This window comes from Stegostoma tigrinum, chromosome 9 (genome assembly GCF_030684315.1).
Source record: "Stegostoma tigrinum isolate sSteTig4 chromosome 9, sSteTig4.hap1, whole genome shotgun sequence".
Taxonomy (NCBI): domain Eukaryota; kingdom Metazoa; phylum Chordata; class Chondrichthyes; order Orectolobiformes; family Stegostomatidae; genus Stegostoma; species Stegostoma tigrinum.
This window is the reverse complement of record NC_081362.1, coordinates 78,027,707-78,047,884: the sequence shown is the minus strand read 5'-3', so window position 1 is coordinate 78,047,884 and position 20,178 is coordinate 78,027,707. Positions and strand designations below refer to the sequence as shown.

Sequence of the window (20,178 nt, the reverse complement as noted above, 5' to 3'; positions counted from 1 at the left end):
ATCCCCACCTGTGAGCCAAGTGATCTGGGTTCAAGTCCCACCTGTTCCAGGGGTGTACCATAACATCTCTGAACTACTTGGTTATAAAATCTCTGAAACACACCTGGTGTGAATCTGAACTTTTTTTTCAGGGTGTAAAAGAGGTGGGTCTGTGTCCAATTTAACAGGAGAGGCTGTTGATAGTTAGTTGTTTAAAAAATCTTTACCTTTCATAAACCTGTAATTATTAGTAGGGGTAGTAGGAACTGCCATTGCTGGAGTCTGAGATAACAAGGTGTACAGCTGGATGAACACAGCAGGCCAGGCAGCATCAGAGGAGCAGGAAAGCTGACATTTCATGTCTGGACACTTCTTCGGAAATATAATTATAATTAGGGCTATCCTTCAGGCATGAGTCCAAGTGCTTGGCAATGTGGTCATCTGTCGGTGCATATTAATGGTGAGGATCAGTGTTTCCTTCAGACATTTCATATTCCTCGTGAGGAGAAAAGCTATCTGGAGGCAAGCTGAACACACACAGATGTAATGTGATTTGGATGGAGGTGGGAAAACTGCAGAGCGGAGGCAGTAGGAGGCATTCAGACACTGTTGAAGTCCATATCTCACCAGTAGTGTTGGGAGAGTGCAAATGTCACATCTTCAGACGATGGAGGTGACAGTGTCCCAGCAGATATTGCCTTCCTCAGGAGACTATCACTTCGCAAACCCAAGTCTCTCCAATCTTTGCAGTGAATATTTAAGAGATGCCAGTCTCTTTAGCCCATCAGTGAATGAGCGTGTCTTTCTTATGTTAGATCATGAACCACTCTGCAGTTAAATGACAGCAAGGAAATCTGCAAACTGGGAAGTTGGTGGCTATAAAATTGAAGTTGTCATGTCATTCAGCCACATTTACCTCCTTATTTTTTTGTAGGTCCCTCTGGTTATTTTCAAGAGAGAGAAAGAGGTTGCCAGGAAGTTGGAGTTTGATGGGTTATACATCACAGAGCAACCTTCAGAGGATGACATCAAGGGACAATGGGATAGGCTGGTCATAAACACACAGTGAGTATTAGACGTTGAATTTGTATGTGATTCTGTTACTCAGTTAATATATTTGGTGGGGGGGTGCATTGGGGGGTGGGTAGCAATCGTAGCACAGTGGTAATGTCATTTGATTAGAAATCCAAGAGGCCCAAGTTAATGCTATAGTGGCATACACTCAAATTACACCACACTTAGTGGTGGAATTCAAATTCAATGAATAATTCTGGAATATAAAGCTAATTTCAGCTGTGGTGACCACAAAAATATCATCAATTGTTGTGAAAACCCATCTGGTTGCCTAATAGGAGTGAAATCTCCTGTATTTATCTGATCTGGCCTACGTGTGACTCGAAACCCACAACAAAGTGGTTGGTCTGTGAAAGTCTTCTGAACTGCTTTAACAAGACCATTCTGTTCATGGTCAATAAGGTATTGGTGACAAACGCTGTCCTTGCCAGAAACCCTCGCATCCCATAAAAAAATAAAGAAACGGTGAAGGAAAATGTCTGAAGAAATGAAAGGTTCATGGCCTATATCTATGCTGTAAAGACTCTGGCTGGAATGTAATCCAATTAGTGTGAATCTTGACCACCAGTGTGAGAGCCAGCATGAATTCCACGTTTCCTCCTTTTGGTAAGGCCTGTCCAATTATGTGCAGCAGTCAGCAATGAATATTGTCCAGACTCCTCGATATGGGTGGTCGTAATCTTCATCCTCCCCCCACAACACTGTCTCCAAACCCAAGGTTAACGAGAGGCCATCAGCTCCTCATCAGTCAGCTTCACTGGCAGGGTGATGATAGCTGCCTTAAATCCTCAGAGGACACAAACCACAAGTGAGTGAGAGGTAATGGGCTTGCAGAGAGGTGATCGCAACCTAGGGGAGGGTGGAGGAGTGGTCAGAAAGAAAGGTGAAGAGTTGGGGGTGAGGTGCTGGTTATTCCCTCACTTCTGATGGCAATTAGGCATTGAGCTCCCAATGATGATGGACAGTCACCACCCCCACGAATCTCTGAGAGCCTGATACACAGCAGATCTTAGAGAACAAAGTGTGGGGCTGGATGAACACAGCAGGCCAAGCAGCATCTTAAGAGCACAAAAGCTGACGTTTCGGGCCTAGACCCTTCATCAGAAAAGGGGAATGGGGAGAGGATTCTGAAATAAATAGGGAGAGAGGGGGAGGTGGACTGAAGATAGAGGAGAAGATAGGTGCAGAGGAGAGTATAGGTGGGGAGGTAGGGAAGGGATAGGTCAGTCCGGGGAGGACGGACAGGTCAAGGGGGCGGGATGAGGTTAGTAGGTAGGAAATGGAGGTGCGGCTTGAGGTGGGAGGAGGGGATAGGTGAGAGGAAGAACAGGTTAGGCAGGCTGGGACGAGTTGGGCTGGTTTTGGGATGCGGTGGGGGAAGGGGAGATTTTGAAGCTTGTGGAATCCACGTTGATACAATTGGGCTGCAGTGTTCCCAAGCAGAATATGAGTTGCTGTTCCTGCAACCTACGGGTGGCTTCATTGTGGCACTGCAGGAGGCCCAGGATGGACATGTCGTCTAAGGAATGAGAGGGGTAGTTGAAATGGTTCGCGACTGGGAGGAGCAGTTGTTTACTGCGAACCGAGCATAGGTGTTCTGCAAAGCAGTCCCCAAGCCTCCGCTTGGTTTCCCAATGTAGAGGGAGCCACACTGTGTACAGCGGATGCAGTATAACACGTTGGCAGACGTGCAGGTGAACATCTGCTTGATGTGGAAAGTCGTCTTGGGGCCTGGGATAGGGGTGAGGGAGGTGGTGTGGGGCAGCATCCTCTCCTCTATCTATTTTCAGTCCGCCTCCCCCTCTCTCCCTATTTATTTCAGAATCCTCTCCCCATTCCCCTTTTCCGATGAAGGGTCTAGGCCCGAAACGTCAGCTTTTGTGCTCCTATGATGCTGCTTGGCCTGCTGTGTTCATCCAGCTTCACACTTTGTTATCTTGGATTCTCCAGCATCTGCAGTTCCCATTATCTCTGAACACATCAGATCTTACTAGTTAAGCTCCCCACATAGCAATTGGCTTGCTCATCACTCATTGAGTACAGTGGCACAGGGCTTTTAAGTGGCCCCGATTGCATAAATCATGCTATAGCCTTCCCACTCCATGAATACATTTGAGGGGGATGAACGAAAACTTGCTCAAAGAGGTGTCACTTTGTCTGTGTGAAATTTGCATATTCCCCCTGTGTCTATGTAGGTTTCCTCCGCGTGCTCCGGTTCCCTCCTTCAATCCAAAGATGTGCAGGCTAGGTGGATTGGCCATGCTGATTTACCTGTAGTGTTCACGGATGTATAGGTTAAGTGCAAAGTAAAGGGATATGATAGGGGGATGAATCTGGGTAGGATGCTTTTTGAGGGTCACTTGACATATTGGGCCAAATGGCCGGTTTCCACACTGTGTGGATTCTTTGCAGGCGGGTTTTAAGCGTTGTCTTGAGGACAAAGGATTTGAGAGCTCGAGGTTATCTCTCAACCTCCCCTAGGCTTACTAAAAGGAGGAAATGTGGGAATTCCAGAGCTTAGGGCTATGGCAGCTGAAATTGATGGCAGAAAGTTTTAGATCAGGGATGCTCAGGATCCCAGATCGGAAAAATTCAGATATCTTGGAAGTGGAAGCAATTGTAGCAAGAGAGAAATGATAAAAACCATGGGGAGATTTGAGAACAAGATGAGAGTTTTAAATCAAGGTGTTTACTTAACGCAGAGCCAATGGTCAATCAGCAGAATGGATGAACTGAACCTGCTCCAATTTAGGAAATGACCAGCAATGTCCTTGAGTCACCTCAGATTTACAGACGGTAGAAGATGGCAGCTATCCAGAAATACACATTTGCAGAACTCATTCGCATCAGGAAGGATTAACATTTCAAAATCAAAAAATATATATATTCAGCACTTTTATGAATAAGATTAATCAGCAAAGGATTTTGTTACGGTTTCATAGAGTAGCAACTCTGTCTTCATTTCACCCTCTAATTTGGAATGTGGATGTCTGGATTGGAGGGGAAATGAAGTGGCAAGTTGAACCAGGGGCATAGAGTTCATGATAACAAAGTATGGAGCTGGATGAACACAGCAGACCAAGCAGCATCTCAGGAGCACAAAAGCTGACGTTTCGGGCCTAGACCCTTCTTCATAGAGTTCATTGTGACTGAGGAATGTTATAGGAGGTGTGGATTCCTATTTCAAAAGGCTCATGGTTGGACATGGTAGGGAACTCATGGATATCAACATATTATAGATACAAGATATGATACATCCTAGATACAAGATACCTAATGAAGTAACTTCAAACTGTGTACTGTTCTGTGGTTGTGCTTTAGGTGAAGTTCTCCCACATGCTGCAATGTCAATTTTAAGCATTGTGCTGCCAGTGGCCAGATGTTATCAATGCCCATTTTCAGCTTCATTTGATCTTCTGGAGAGATAACTCTACCTCCAGTTACAATATTACTGCAAATGTTGACCGCACTGTCTCCACGACTGTGTATAACTCATTGATTTCAGAGTGAATGAAGCTGACACCAGAGTTAAATAATTTAGAACCAGTCCATTTGCCTCTGTACTACATCCACAAATTGAGTTCTTTGTTTTCTCTCTCCTCATCAATTCACAATTTCATTTTCTGACCTCCTGCAGTTCCATATCCAATAATATTTTCCAATTATCTTCCACGTCTCACTTTGACATCGGCTTTCCTCCAGATCATGTCTCATCACCAGAGTTTTATTTATTTAAAATTAACATCTATTGCAGTCATGGGCTATATTGAGGTAAGGTTTACAATCAGTCATGTCTCCAATGCAAGTATGAAAATACGAAGAAAAAGATCAGAGTAAAATAACCTGTGGATCATCAGATTAGGGTCATGACATTATCAAAATCCAAAATTTAATTCAGGTGTGTTTTAGTCAGTATGCAAATCAGGTATGACATTCGGCTATCCTTATGTACTGCCTCTTTACATGTTAATTCAGTACGTTATTTTATTGACATGCTAATGCATTAATTTTTTTTGTTGCCACCTCAGAGAATTCCATGAGGTTGGCAAGCTCATTGTCCCTGCTTTGTGTCTGGCTACTTCAAAGCAGTTTTGTTTCATTTTGTTTTTCATGATGCACTGTAAAATTTTCCCTTCCTCGGATCGTTAGCCGGATTAGTTCTGCCTCTGTACCTGACAAACAAAGTTTGCCTTTCTTTTATTTGCAAGATACATGAGAATCAGGAGATGTAATTACTAATAATTCTGTCCTCTTTCAGATCATTTCCCTATAACTACTGGGACAAGTTTGTGAAAAGAAAGGTAAAGAGCAGGTTCAAATGTAATTTTTCTGACATCCTACACTCACTGCAGTTGAATAAATATGTTGGGAGCTCACTGGCCAGCTGATCATTCTGGCTGGAAAGGGCTTCCATGATTTTGAGAATCTGGCCTCTTTTAATTTCATGAGATGAGGTGAAAGTGCCGAATGGGTGTCTTGATGGAACTCATCTAAAAATTAGGCCAGCAATCCTATCAGCAATATAAACTTGGACAGGGCTGGGGGCAGATGATTCCTGATCTTCTGAGGCCCACAAACCTCACCCTCCATGGGCCTCTTCTTTTCCATTATCTGTAAATCCGATTGGGGTCTACATGTCTCATACTGCAACCGGTGCCCACCTAAAATGGCAATTGAGGCATTACTTTTATTGGTAGACCCAGAGTTTCATACTTAAAATGGTTTATATTCTAACATTCTGCACACTCGGCAGTGTGCTCTGTCTAAAATGTAGCTGGCATTAATGGGGTGATAAGGTTACGACCCTAATTTAAGCCTATTATCTCCCCACTAATGTCATTTGAAGGCAGTTGAAATGCACCACACTGATGCTCACATGGTTGTTTACTCAGTGTCAATTTGAAATTGGCATGTATTCAATAAACCGGTTCATTCAAAGGATGTTAATTTCAATAAAACAAGATATGAGTTTTGGTAATTGGTGAAAAAGTTTGAAAACAAGTCAATTCAGCTGATTGTTTTCTTCAAATTTACTAACACTGTTAGCGCTGCCACTATAGGATGTTTGACAAGTATTTATTTAAGCAGTTGTCTGATACTACAGAACTTGAGTATTAAAAAAAATTGTTGAAACTTTTCATGTTACATTCCTCAGAACAGATGCTAGAATGCCAAGTTCAAAGAGAGTGACAATTTATACTGCTCCTTTTGCTCATGCATTTATTGCTGCTTCCTTTACAATTTAGCATTCTTGCATCTGGCCTGACAAGGACAAGGTGAAAATCTTCAAAAGCACATCACATTTTTTTCAGCAGGCATTTATTCATTTCTTTACTGTGCTGTCCACTGAATTATTTTTAAAAAATTAATGAGAGAGAGAAAATTCATTTCAGCAAATACCACATTTGTACAACAATCTCACTGATAGAAACAACTATCTTAATACCCCTGTACGTGAGGCCAGTGTCTTTAGAGTATGCCATCATATGCTGTTTAAGACTTGTCTTTGTAAACATTCCACTACTGAGCTTTATGTAACATGAAAGTCCTTTAAATAACAGTTTATCTTGCCTTCCTGCAGGTTATGGATAAGTATGGTGAATTCTATGGGCGAGATAGGATCAGCGAACTGCTGGGAATGGATAAAGCTGCTTTAGATTTCAGTGATGCTCAGGAGAAGAAGAAACCCAAGAGGGATAACTCCTTCTCTGCAGTGTGAGTAGTACTTACACCCAACATATATGCCACTATGTCACCCCCTGCATGAAGAAATTGCCCCTTGGACTTAAAAGCGACCTAAGGGGGATCTTTTCACATGGAGGTTGATGCTAGTATGGAATGAGCTGCCAGAGGAGGTGGTGGAGGCTGGTACAGTTACATCATTTAAAAGGCATCTGGATGGGTAGATGAATGGAAAGAGTTTAGAGGGATATTGGCCAAATGCTGGCAAATGGAATTAGATTTATTTAGGATATCTGATCAGCATGGACAAGTTGGACTGAAGGGTCTGTTATCAAGCTGTACGTCTCTACGACTATGACATTATTTGAGAAATATAACAGAAACCCTTAAGTTAGTTAATACAAGAGTCTTGATTTGAATTTCAAAACCTGTAATACTTCAATCACAGGTTATACTTATTTCAGAACTGGTTTGATCTTTACCTCCCACTAAGCTGAAGCTGGATATGCACTTTTCAAGGTTTGACAACAATACTGTATCGGCTACTGGCAAAATTCAATGAAGTTGTTAAAAAGAGAAGCTGTGTACACTTAAAGCAATGCTCCCTTTGTGTTTGTGATTGATTGAGCCCAGAATTAAAGCTGGATGCTTTTGCTGGGGATATATGTGACTTAGTCGCTTGGTTCTGTGAAGCTTATCCATTTGACCTGACCCCCAATTTCATTCTGCTTAAAATTTGCATGAAACCAATTTAAAAAGACCTGTTGAAACTTTAACTCCCCGTATTATGTCCCCCCTTCAATGAGTACATGAGGCATCGGGGAGGCTTGTTAAAAAATAATGCCACTCCTACAGTGATGGATTGTGTTTACTGCTCCAGAGATGTAGAGCACCTCGATATAATATTGAATTCAGGTTCCCAACGTGTGGGTGGGAATCTGATTTAGATGTGATAGTTAAAAGCCAGATTTCCCATCGTTCAGTTGCAAAATGGAGATGGGAGCCGATGGATGAAGTGACTTAAGTGCTTTCCATGACCTTGCTTAAAGGCCAGGAGGAGCGGGAATGCGCCTTCAACTCCTCAAACAAATCTTCTACCCAGTTGGCCAACACCCACTCACCTCCACCCTCCCCCAAACCCACACACAAATTCCTATGACCTTTCCCAGTGCCTCCCTTTCACCTTTTGCTTGTCCCACTTTCCTTCTGCCTTCCCGCAGTCCCTTCCAGGTCTCCTTTTTTCTGATTTCTGGTCCATTCCTGAACCCACCAATCTCCAATCCTCCCTGATTTCTGGGACCTTCCCCAAAACTGTACCCCAGGCAAGCATCTCTGCCTATCTAGCAGACAAGTAAGAAAGGAGATTTTCAAAAGAGATTTGTTTCTGATTGTAGAATTCCCTGGAGCCATTTCCACTTTTCTGCTGGGGAAAAGTAGCTCCCTTCCCACTTACTGTGTGTTGGGGTCTTTATCTCCTCATGTGGCTAGGTGTTGAATTTTATTTGTTATCATTCCTTTGAAGTACCTTGGGATGCTTAAGTATGTTGATGGTGCCACATAAATGCAAGCAGTTTCTATAACAGTCTTGCAGCACAGAAGAGGCCCTTTGGCCCATCATATCTGCATCAACCAATCTATGATAATCCCACTATCTACACTAATCACACTATCTGCATTGGTCTGCACCCTGTTTCCCTTTCCCATGTTCCTTCATTCAGGTGAATCCATGGGGTAGAATTTTTTAATCCACTTTGTAAGCAGCTTTGAAGGTGGGCCACTCTCAGAATGCAGTGCAATGCCTACTGCCCAGCTGCCTGCTCTTGACCCAGGTGATAAGTGGCACACATGCCCTCAGACCTGACATAGTCATTATTTTTTGAGGCCCTTAACTGGCCCAGTAATTGTGCCCAAAGTCCTCATCCTGCCACCACCACTATTTTAGCCAAGGCAGAGTGAGACCTATTATCAAGCAGGTAGCTGAATGGGCCAGTGCAATAACCTTGTTTTAGCCAAATGCGATATCGTTCCCCCTTCCACCTCTGTTCTTAGTCCCTCAAATTCCATCATCGCCCCCAACCCACTCCTCTGACTGGGATCTGCCAGCCAGGCCTGGCTGATACCCAAGACCTACCTTAGGCCAGGCCTCCATTAGCTCCTCTTCTCCGGTGACTGATCCCAACAGATGCTGTCGCTCAAACCTGTCGCTGCTGAGACTGCAGAACTGTGATCCATCTAATTGCCCAACACCTTCATAAGGTGGACTGTCCTTCCAGCAGGGGGCATGCATATCAACCTAGGCCATCGAATGCCCTCCTGAACATAAGCTGTCTGCCAGGCAGCTTGTCTTGGCGGGTCTTCGGGTGAGGCGTAAGAAGCCTCAGTGTCTGAAAAATGCTGTCAACAGTGTCAGTTTTGGAAGGCACATCTTAGCAGGTAGTAATTCAGCACTAATTTAATCAACAATGCATTTTGAAATCTAAAGTTGTCAAAGGAACCTAAGTTTAACCGAAATCCTGACCCGAAATGTCAACTCTCCTGCTCCTCTGCTGCCTGGCCTGCTGTGTTCTTCCAGCTCCACATTGTGTTGTCTTAGTTAAACCAGTCTCTTGTCAGATTTGGCAGCATGTTGGCTGTATAAATCAAAGCCCCCTCCTGCACAGTGAGCTTAAAGTAGTGCTACCATCATCACATTCGCATCAAAAAATAAGGTATAAGCCTTGTTGTTTTTCTAATAAAACTTACGATAACTCTCTCATGCAAGTTATACCATTAGCAAATCAACCATGGTAGAATTGGTATTCCAGCTCCTTTATTATACCTTGTGAAATGAAAGTTGTGTGTGGTTTATGAATTATAATTTCTACAAATAATGCATTTCCAATCCTCTAGGACTTTTTACAGCAACAATGAGAAGATTGCTTCATTCCTGTGAGTGACAGCATTCTGATGCAACAAAAACAAATCTAACAAAGTGGCTGCCTGTCAGATTAATATAAACTATTTGGAAAATGGAGTCATTTTGCTCATGAAATTGGTGTGAAGCATACAGATTTCATTGGAACTAAGTTATCAAAGATCATTGCAAGGATTTTCTTTCAGAACAAAACCATTCAAACGTTGTTGCCTAATGATCTTTAAAATTAATTCCAGTATGTAAGATGTGCTAATACATGAATCATCAGGCATTTTGAGGAATACTTGGTTATGTTTTCCTGTAAGTTGTGATTCTTGATATTTTGCAAATATTGTTGGTAGTAGCATCTCTTGGCTCTGTCTTTTTTCCCATAATTTGAGCTCAGGTCATGGGCAGTGCCAACTATGTCTCAGTTAATGACCCTAAAGACCCTGGTCTTAAAATGATGCCGTTGGATCTTCTTCTTTTGTAATTATTGTAATTACAATAATTTGCTAATTAAAGCTGAGTGGCCAGCCTAAACCACCTCATATGTCATTTCATTTCTCTTGATTCCATAGGTGGGTAAATGTTTCATTCTTCCTTGCTCTCCATTCCTAGTAGAAGACTTTCTACGAAGTGTTTGTTATCAACATCCTTCATCAGTCACGGTCAGCGCTTGGTCCAAATGAACTGATTTGTTTTTTTTTCTTATACAGGCTGAACTCAATTGACGTCAAATATCAAATCTGGAAGTTGGGAGTAGTATTCACGGACAATGTAGGTATCAAGTAGAGGACAGAAGTTAATTCAATTTTCAGTGAAACATTTCCATAAATGCTAGACGGCATGGTGGCTCACAGGGCCTGGGAACTGCGTTGGATTCCAGTCTTGGGTGATTGTCTGTGTGGAGTTTGCACTTTCTGCCTGTGTCTGTGTGGGTTACTGCTGAGTGCGCTGGTTTTCTCCCACAGATGTGCAGCTTAGGTGAATTGGCCACGTTAAATTGCCCTGCACTTTGCAGGCTAGGACTAGCCATGGTAAATATGGCATTATGAGGATGGGGTGGGGTTGTGTTTGGGTGGTAAACTTGTCAGAGAGTTGGTGCACACTCGGTGAGTGAATGGCCTTTTTTGTGCTGTATAGGGATACTATGAAATGTGTAATGATGTCCAGGTGTAAATGTGCTTATTCTTACAATGCTGAAAACCATTCCCAGAAGAAAGACTGTTTTTATCATTTTTTTATAATTACTTCCATTTGTATGTGTGTTTGTGCCTGCACTAGTTTCTCACACTTATTTATTCCTTGCCACATAGTCTGCTTTTACATAATCCTTTCAAGAAGGTGGCATGACCAGGATTCGATATGGCAATTGCATTCCTTGGTTTACTCTCAAGGTGGTCCCTAATGCCATCTTAAAGAACTGTAGTGAACTACTGGATTTTTAAGACAGACAGCCTACAGTCACTTTAATGTTTTCCCTTTTCACGTTTTTATTTTTCCCTGAAATCAAGTTCTCAAACCTCCATGGCGGTATTTGAACTCATGTTTTCTAAGTTACTTCTGCATAATAATCCACGAACATAACCAATACACAAATTGACTCTTCCAAAGTCAGAGCTGCAGGTCTTAAAAATTCTTTTTCATTTGTTTTTCTCTTCATTATCCCTCCCCGACCCCTCAATTTAATCATTTCGGGGCTGATGCTTGGTGTTCTAATATGGAGTTATCAGACAACAGTTTCCTTCTTGTGGAGCTCTGTAATTGCCATGTCTTTTACATCATGCACAGTTAATGTATTGGTGAATTTACAAAACCAATTGGACCACTGTATTGTCTAAAATATATTGGGTTTACCAAGCAGCAAATCAGTGGCAATTTGCTCTCAGAGCATCAAATTTTGGAAAATCTGGGCCTTATATCTCATCTGAGGTGATTGATATATTTCTGAAAAAAAAAACTCACCGCTTCTACGTAGCTGAGATAACAAGGTGTAGAGCTGGATGAACACAGCAGGCCAAGCAGCATCAGAGGAGCAGGAGGGCTGACGTTTCGGGCCTGGATCCTTCTTCAGAAGAAGGGTCTAGGCCCGAAACATCAGCCCTCCTGCTCCTCTGTTGTTGCTGGGCCTGCTTTGTTCATCCAGCTCTACACCTTGTTATCTCAGATTCTCCAGCGTCTGCAGTTCCTACTATCTCTGAAACAACTTCTACTTAGCAGTACTTTTTAAAAAAATTCTGCTGATGTAAATCCATCTCATAGTGAACTTTCTCAGTGGTGACCTGGGCAGTATTTATGGGGCCCTAATACTATTATCACTAGACTATTAATCCAGAGACCCAATTACGGTTCTGGGGCCCCAGGTTCAAGTCCAACCATAGCAGATTGTGAAATTTGAATTCAGTTGAAAAAAAAGTGGCATTAAGAGTTTAATGGTGACCATTAAACTACTGCTGGTTATTGGAGAAAAACCGCCTGGTTCACTAACGTCCTTTAGGGAAGGACGCAGCCATCCTTACCTGGTCTGGCCTACATGTGACTCCAGACCCACTGCAATGTGGTTAACTCTTAACTTCTCTCTGGGAAATCAGGGATGGGCAATAAAGACTGGTCTAGCTGCTGTGTCCACATCCTGTGAATGATTGAACAAAACGTGTTTACCACAGAATGGTTTTGGAAAAAACCACAGTGACAACCTGGATTTGTTTTTGCTTCTTTACTTTCCTCATAAATGCATCTCTGAATCTATTGTTGAGCTTGACTAATAAAACACATTATTTATCTTCACCGGGTATTGTAACTGAAACTTGTTGATTTTACAAAGATTGCCTACAGTTGAAGGTTATCCATTGCATTAATTGAGGTACGGTGAGAACTCTGATACAGGAACACCACAGCCATGAATTATTGTGGTTGGTTTCATACCTTCATTACAATAGGAGTCAAGCAGAGCCCTCAGGAATACTAACAATCCTTTGGAGAATTTCAGAAATCAAATATATTTAATGACTCTATAAAGTGACGCTAACAGACCCTAAGTGGACCGTGGGTTGAGAAGTGGTCTCTGTGGTGATTTAATGATCTTATTTGGATACCAAATACTTTCTGTTTGTGTTCTAAATTGTCTGTACTAGCGGAAAATTGCCCCTAGCATGGAATCTTGCATTTTGTGCATCTGAAACCAAAATATTGCTTCAGACAGAAACAAAAGAAAAGCATTGCAAATTTGAAATAAGTTTTGAATGGGACAGCAAGTCATTCAGCTTTAAAGAAAAGGAGTTGATTCTGATGAATAGTCTCTTGGTGAAGCATTAGTATTTGTTCTTATCTCAGCTATTTAACAGTCCATTTTCTGTTTTAATTTTCAAACTCAGTGCAATGTGTGTGCTTTCAGTAAAAGTCTTCCTCATGTACATAATATATTTCTGTATGTTTTCTGAGAGTAATGCTTGTTTCTCTTTGCTTGCAGTCCTTCTTGTACCTTGCCTGGTACATGACCATGTCAGTGCTGGGACATTATAACAACTTTTTCTTTGCTGCCCATTTGCTGGATATTGCAATGGGGTTTAAAACATTACGTACCATCCTATCGTCTGTGACACATAATGGCAAACAGGTACTGGGATGCGAGCTTTCTAAATATAAAGTTGGATCCACAAACGAGTAGCAGGTGCAAAATCCCTGCATAACATATATATGAGGATTATTGAATGTGTTTTCTATCAACTTGACTGTTGCAACACTTTTAAATTTAAAATGCAAAGCACAGTGACTTGTTTGTTCTCATTTAAACATACATTTAATATGCAGCAAATTAAGAGAACTATGGCCAGAGGAAATGGGAAAACCAAACATTGTCTGAATTGGTCAAGAGGCAATCATTAAATGACCGAAAGTCTTTGGGAAATTACCCCAAGTTGTTCTTATAAAACGGATGGGTAATCATCCACTAAAATCTCCAGTTTTATTAAATATATGGCTATTAATGACTTCATGTTGATCTGACGCTTCTCTCCCACTTTATGTCTGTGCAGCTGGTATTAACTGTGGGCTTATTGGCCGTTGTGGTGTATCTGTACACAGTGGTTGCTTTTAATTTCTTTCGCAAATTCTACAACAAAAGTGAGGATGGAGACACACCAGACATGAAGTGTGATGATATGCTGACGGTAGGTGCTGTACTTGTTTGTGAAAACCTGTCAAGTCTGATTCATTTGAATAAGATTTCACCTTTAAGGTGTATAATAGATGTGAAGCTGGAAAAGAAACATAGCCCTGAAGGGCTGGTGAGTCCAGTACACATGTCCTGCATGGTCACAGTCCAAGGGTTTCCATTGGATTGAAACTCAAGTAGCGTTTTTACGTTTTCCTGGCATGTACTGTCAATGGCGAAGTCTTTAAGGCATTAGTCAACGTTAATAAACTCAACCTATTCCTCTTTAAATGGGCTGACAATCTGTCTCATGCATTTTAACCATCACTGTTGATCATAATATCCACCTTGTTATTCTAAATTATATTTAAGGATGAAAGATGAATGCTAATGCAACTTTCTGCTGGCAGTGTAGCTTTTACAACGGAGCTACGTGTTAGTAAATATATTCATATTTATTTTTAAGGCTCCTTCTCCTCTATGAAATGCTACTTCCAATTGCCTTTTAAGTTTTGATTTCTTTCTGTGAACAGATACTTGATTTGCTGTTGCATTTTCTTAACATATCCTTTACTCCAACAATGTTTAAACAGCGCATATAATATGTGGGCTCTTTTGGTTTAAGCTCTTTCTTTGGGCTTTGCAAGGATCTTCTGCTGAAGCTGCAGTGAGACAATGTAACAAGCCCTGTGAAGGTTCACTTTCAGAGCTGGACTGGTTGGTTTCTCTAAACCACAAGAACATTTCAGGGTGCATCAGTCAACAACGATGAGTTGACAACAGGATTTTCTTCTTAGGCAGCGGTTCACAATTCAATTAGATGAACATAAGAAGCTTGCAAAATTTTTAACATGGGCACGGGAGTATTGATTTTTGGATTAAGTGAATTTTATGTCAGGCTTTCAATTAAAGTGATTTGTCGGTTTGTTAGTTTGAAGTACAAATGAAGGACAAAAGTGTTTGGAGAACTCAATCCATGTGACAGATGCATGGTCATCTGATATTGTCACATTCTTTTTGTTTAAAACAGTGTTACATGTTTCACATGTACGTCGGTGTCCGTGCTGGTGGAGGTATCGGTGATGAGATCGAAGACCCAGCTGGGGATGAATACGAAATCTATCGAATTATCTTTGATATCACCTTCTTCTTCTTTGTAATCGTTATCCTGTTGGCCATCATTCAAGGTGCGGGAATATTTGGAAGCACATTTTGCAGCTGATTGTGGTGATTGTATTATTATGATGTTCTTTTGCCATATTCTCCACGAGTAATTTTGTGAGTGCAGATGGATTTCTATAAGCGATACACTGGTAGAACATGCATCAGGTGGTGATTTTTAAAACTGCGCTGGAGGAAACCTAAGTGATATGAGTGAAATACTTCTTCAGACCAAAATCAACAAATATCCCAACTACACAATGCATGAGCAATGAAAAAGAAAGCAGTGGCTGGTCAATAGCGAATGCTGCTATCTATCCTAATTGGCCATTAAGTAATATTGAAAAAAAGAAAGATAGTCTTTACATGCATTTAGGGCACTCTAGTTATTCTAACCTTTTAAAATTCTACAGAGTTACGAACATTTCGTACATTTCAGCTGTGCTCCCATGTTTACAGTCACCATGGTATAATATTCATTATATGCTATGAAAGATTGCAAGGAGTCTTGGAGAAACTCAGCAGGTCTGGCAGTATCTGTGGAGAGATACATAGAGTTGATGTTTTGAGGCTGGTATGACTCTTCTTCAGTTCTGAATTGAATTGTTAATTCTGGTCTCTCCACTGCTGATCCAGGACCTGCTGAGTTTTCCATCAATTTCTGAGATCGTTTCAGATTTCCAGCATCAGTAGTACTTTGTACTAACTATTGTGAGAAACAGGGAGTAGGTATTTTTAGTATCGTATTGGACAGCATCGACCAGATGGACCCAGGTCGAATCCGTGGTTTCTGCATGTTGGCTAACTTTACCTGACATGGAAATTAAACCATTATGATTGGTTTTAAGCACCATTGGACAAAAGGGAAGGAAAAAATAGCCAACGATAGCAAGAACTGCAGATGCTAGAGTCAGAGGCAACATAGTATGGAGCTGGATGAACACAGCAGGCCAGGCAGCATTAGAGGAGCAGGAAAGTTGATGTTTCAGGTCAGGACCCTTCTTCAGAAAAGGGGAGACGGAAGGTAGGTGGGATGGTGATGGGTGAATGTAGGTAGGGAGTGGTGGGAATTTGTCAGTGGGATGGGTGGGGCGGATAGGTGGGAGAGACAGTGGACAAGTTGTGTCAGTTAAAGGAGCCAGGGATGAGAGGGAGGGTTGGACGTGGCATGAGGCCGGTTTTGGGGAGATTTGAAAACTGGTGGATTCCATGTTTAGGCCGTTGGGTTGTAGGCTCCCGAGGCGGAATATGAGGTGTTGTGGGACTGGATGAGGCCCAGATGGACATGTCACCCAGGGAGTGGGAGGTGGAATTAACATGGTTAGAGACTGGAAGGTGTTGTCGTTTGTCATGTACAGAGTGCAGATGCTGTACAAAACAATCTCTAAGTCAATGCTTGGTCTTACTGATGCAGAGGAGGCCACATCCGGAACAGCGGATAGAGTAGACCAAGTTGGTGGTTTTACAGGTGAATCCCTGTCTGATATGGAAGGTTTGTTTTGGGCCTTAAATGCAGGTGAGGCGGGAGGTATAGGGCAGATATAGCACTTCCTGCAGTTGCAGGAAAGGTGCCAAGAGTGGTGAGGTTAGTGGGGAGTGTGGAGTAGAAGAGGGAGTCACTGAGAGAGTGGTCCCCATGGAAGACAGATAAGGGTGGGGAGGGAAATATCTCTTCGGTTGTGCGGTCGGGTTGTTGGTGGGGATGTGGCAGAGAATGATACATTGGATGTGGAGATTGGTGTGGTGATATATGAGGACAAGGGGGATTCTGTCTTTATTTTTGTTGGAGGGAGGAGATTTAAGGGCAGAGGAGCGGGAAATGCAAGAGATGCATTTGAGGGCATTTTTAATCACTGGAGGGCGTGGATGTTGTGAGCCTTAAAATAGGAGGATGTCTGGGTCATACGGCAGTGAAACGCCCCATCTTAGGAGCAGATGTGGTGGAGGCAGAGGAATTGGGAGTAGGGGATCGCATTCTTGTAGCCACCCCCTTAGCCTGTAGGAAATGGGAGAAGTTAAAGGAGAAGTTGTTCAGGGTAAGGACAAGTTCTGTAAAACGTGTCAGTGGAGGGGGACTGGTTGGGCCTGCGGAAGAGGAAGAAGCAGAGGGCTTTTAGGCCGTTTGGCTGGGGGATACATGGGTATGGGATTGGATGTTCATGGTGAGGATGAGGTGTTGGGGGCCAGGAAATTGGAAGTCTTGGAGAAGGTAGAGGGCATGGGTGGTGTCCTGGACGTAGCTGGGCAGTTCCTGGATGGCGGTGGGAATTAAGGGTTATGGTGAGTGGGTGAGTAAGTGAAGTTGAGTCCACAAACAGATCAACCATAGACTTATTGAACAGAGGAGCAGGCTTGATTGGCCATATGGCCAGCTGCTGCTGCTTTCTTATGTTCTTATGTACTTAATACAATTCTTGAAACTAAGTCTGGAAGTAATGCACTTACAGAATATACTAGGATGTGAAACTCCAGAACCTTTGGTATGGCAACGATAATATTCTTTCAATGACTTGTGCAATAACCATGCAGCAAACTTGGCTGGTGTGATTATGACTAAAATTTTGCCAGAGCGGTGGGTTTCCTGATGAGGATCTGGAGCAACACTGCCTTAGCCATTTGTAGGACCCTACGGCTGCCTCTTCTGTTTTTCCAGCAGCTTTTTGGGGCTGCCGACCCTTGGATGTCTGCCAATCAAATAGCTGGCAGCTCTTCCGTATCAGGAGTACCATCAGGACCAGCAGTCAGTGCTAAGACTGCAGCCAGCTGATTAGGCAAAGCAGTGGAAACCTCCTTCACGACCAGGAAGTGATATCTGAGGTTGCCAAAGTTAATGATGCAGTCCCTGTTGAGGAATGAAGGATTATTTGGTGAGGGCAGAGGTGGACTGAGGAGTTGCAAACGGCTTTGTTTGCGTTTTCTGTACTTTTTACTGTACAAGCATTCAGTGTGTCCAATTAAATAGGCCTTGTCCCACACAGCTGGCAAGCTGCAGGGCTTTACAATGTGGCAAAAGACACAGCTGCCACAACTAAAATGCCAGTGTTGGCAAGAAGAGGCCCTTAATTGCCCAATTACGAGGCTCAGTTAGTCTCTGGACAGGAGGGCCGTCCTCCAATTTCTCCACAACTGGTAAAATGCCATGATGGCAGGACAACACCCTGCCAGATGTCACCTACTTCAGCATTTTACCAAGATCCCAGCTGCCAGGCCTATCTCAGGAAGGAGCGCGAACCCAGACCAGACTATTAGCCGTTTAAAAGCTTTTGGCAGTCAAATGCTCATTTCGGACCAAGCATCCTCTTCACTTCATGCGCATACTACTCTACAAATGCTCCAGCTGTATTTCACTCAGAGGCCTGGATTATCATTGCAGATACATCTACTGAGGTACCACAGAATCTCTACAGTGTGGAAGCAGGCCACACAACTCATTGAGTCCACACCGACCCTCCAAAAAGCATCCCACACAGACCCACTCCTCCGACCACACCCTCCCTGTCCCTGTAACCCTGTATCTCCCAAGGCTAATCCACCTAGCCTGTACATCCCTGGACACTATGGGCAATTGAGCATGGACAATCCACACAACCTGCACATTTTTGGACAGTTTCAGGTACCTGTTTCAGTTTTTGCTGCCCATTCAGCTAAAGCCGCTTGTCTGTCCTTAGGTGGGATCTTTTAAAGTAGGTGCCAATTAAAGCAAATGTCCTGTTTTAGATGACCCATGTCTCATTCTGCTGTTTCTTATTTGCATCTGTATAAAGCAACTGTTCAAGGTGGTTTGAGATGGCAACAGGTGGTGCAGGGATCCAGGATTAATATTGTTAGCAACAGTTTAGTTTTGACTTTCAATGGAACGGTGTTCTGCTGTTGCAAAGTGGTTGATAATTATCTTTGAGCTATTTAAGACTTCTCTGCCAATATTTGAAATAGTGCAATGGGAATGACCTTTTTGAAAGACCTAGAGGAACAACAGAGAAATATTGAGCTCATCAGGCACCACTAGACATGCACAACAGTTACCCATTTGTACAGCCACAACAGAATAATAGTCAGGCGGAGAACTCTGCAGACAATTCCCACTTCACAAAGGAAGTCATCACTTGTTCTTTCTAGATCAGCAGCATCACAGGCTCTGCATGTATCTTTCATGCTGCCAAGTCTCTAGTGATCATAACAAGGGCAGTGGCGATGAGGAAAAAATACACTCCTGAATAAATTCGCTCGCAACAGCCATCTTTGAGTTGGGATCATTTCTGGCATCAGGCCATTATTTGGGAAACTTGACTCATTCAATCCTGCTGTCAAAGACCAGACCACAGTGTGGAAAGAAGATGTTATATTTTCAGGGCAAATGACATTCGGGCAGATGAAAAGCAATGAGTAATTCTCCTGACAGCTTGTGAACCCATAGCTTTTTTCAGCAATTGGGAGCCTAACATTTCCTCAGGCATCAGATACTAGAACCTTTCAAGAGTTGATGGATTTGGTTAAGGAATATTACGGCTCCACGCCACCTCCAATTCTGAGACACTACCAGTTTTACTTGCCAGCTCAAGAACGAGGGGAATTCACGTCGGGATTTTAAAACAGCTGGCTGAGGCGTGTGAGTTTGGTTTAACTCTCAATGAGATGCCGAGAGACCATTTCGTATGTGGGATTAATAATGTAACCATGCAAAAGTGCTTACTAGCTAAAGCCCATTTGGACTTCAAACTGGCACTACAACTGGATTTGTGATTAGAAAATGTGACAAATAGACCGTATGCATTACAGGGTACGCTCTTGAAAGTGGACACCCTCACCAGGCTGACTGAGCTTGGGTAAGAACATTTGAGTGAAGGCAATTGCACAGCCTCACTCAGGACATATCCTGAACAGAAAGTCTCTGGGTCGGCCCACAGCAAAACCCCAAAACAAAGCCAAACCTTAGCCAAATGATTAAAATTTTCTTCAGGATCCGGGTCAGCAAACTTTTGCGTTTGCTGCCAGTATGTGGACCTGAGACAACAAGAGGGTCCCACTTAGACCTAAATTGAGTAAGAAAACTCGTAGGCCTGTACCCAGAAGAGTGCACACCCTGGAAAGCCCACATGGATCTGGCTTGGAATACTTAAATTGCTTAGCAACATCCAAATCGAAACCGATCAAATTAAACATCTAGTTCAGTGGTCACCCAGTTCTAATGGAGGCTGACACGGACGTGGATGTATCAATGATTGCAGAACCAGTC

The 20,178-nt window shown here is 42.7% G+C and overlaps 1 protein-coding gene across 1 annotated transcript in view; it reads left to right on the top strand.

Moving 5' to 3' along the window:
* ryr2a (ryanodine receptor 2a (cardiac)) overlaps positions 1-20,178 on the top strand; it is a 684,685-nt gene that overhangs the window by 650,271 nt on the left and 14,236 nt on the right. Inside the window, exons 93-99 of the mRNA XM_048535805.2 lie at positions 914-1,044; positions 5,312-5,354; positions 6,635-6,768; positions 10,348-10,408; positions 13,101-13,247; positions 13,666-13,800; positions 14,815-14,971. Coding sequence (XP_048391762.2) covers positions 914-1,044; positions 5,312-5,354; positions 6,635-6,768; positions 10,348-10,408; positions 13,101-13,247; positions 13,666-13,800; positions 14,815-14,971 — 808 coding nt within the window. The remainder of the gene's footprint in view (positions 1-913; positions 1,045-5,311; positions 5,355-6,634; positions 6,769-10,347; positions 10,409-13,100; positions 13,248-13,665; positions 13,801-14,814; positions 14,972-20,178) is intronic.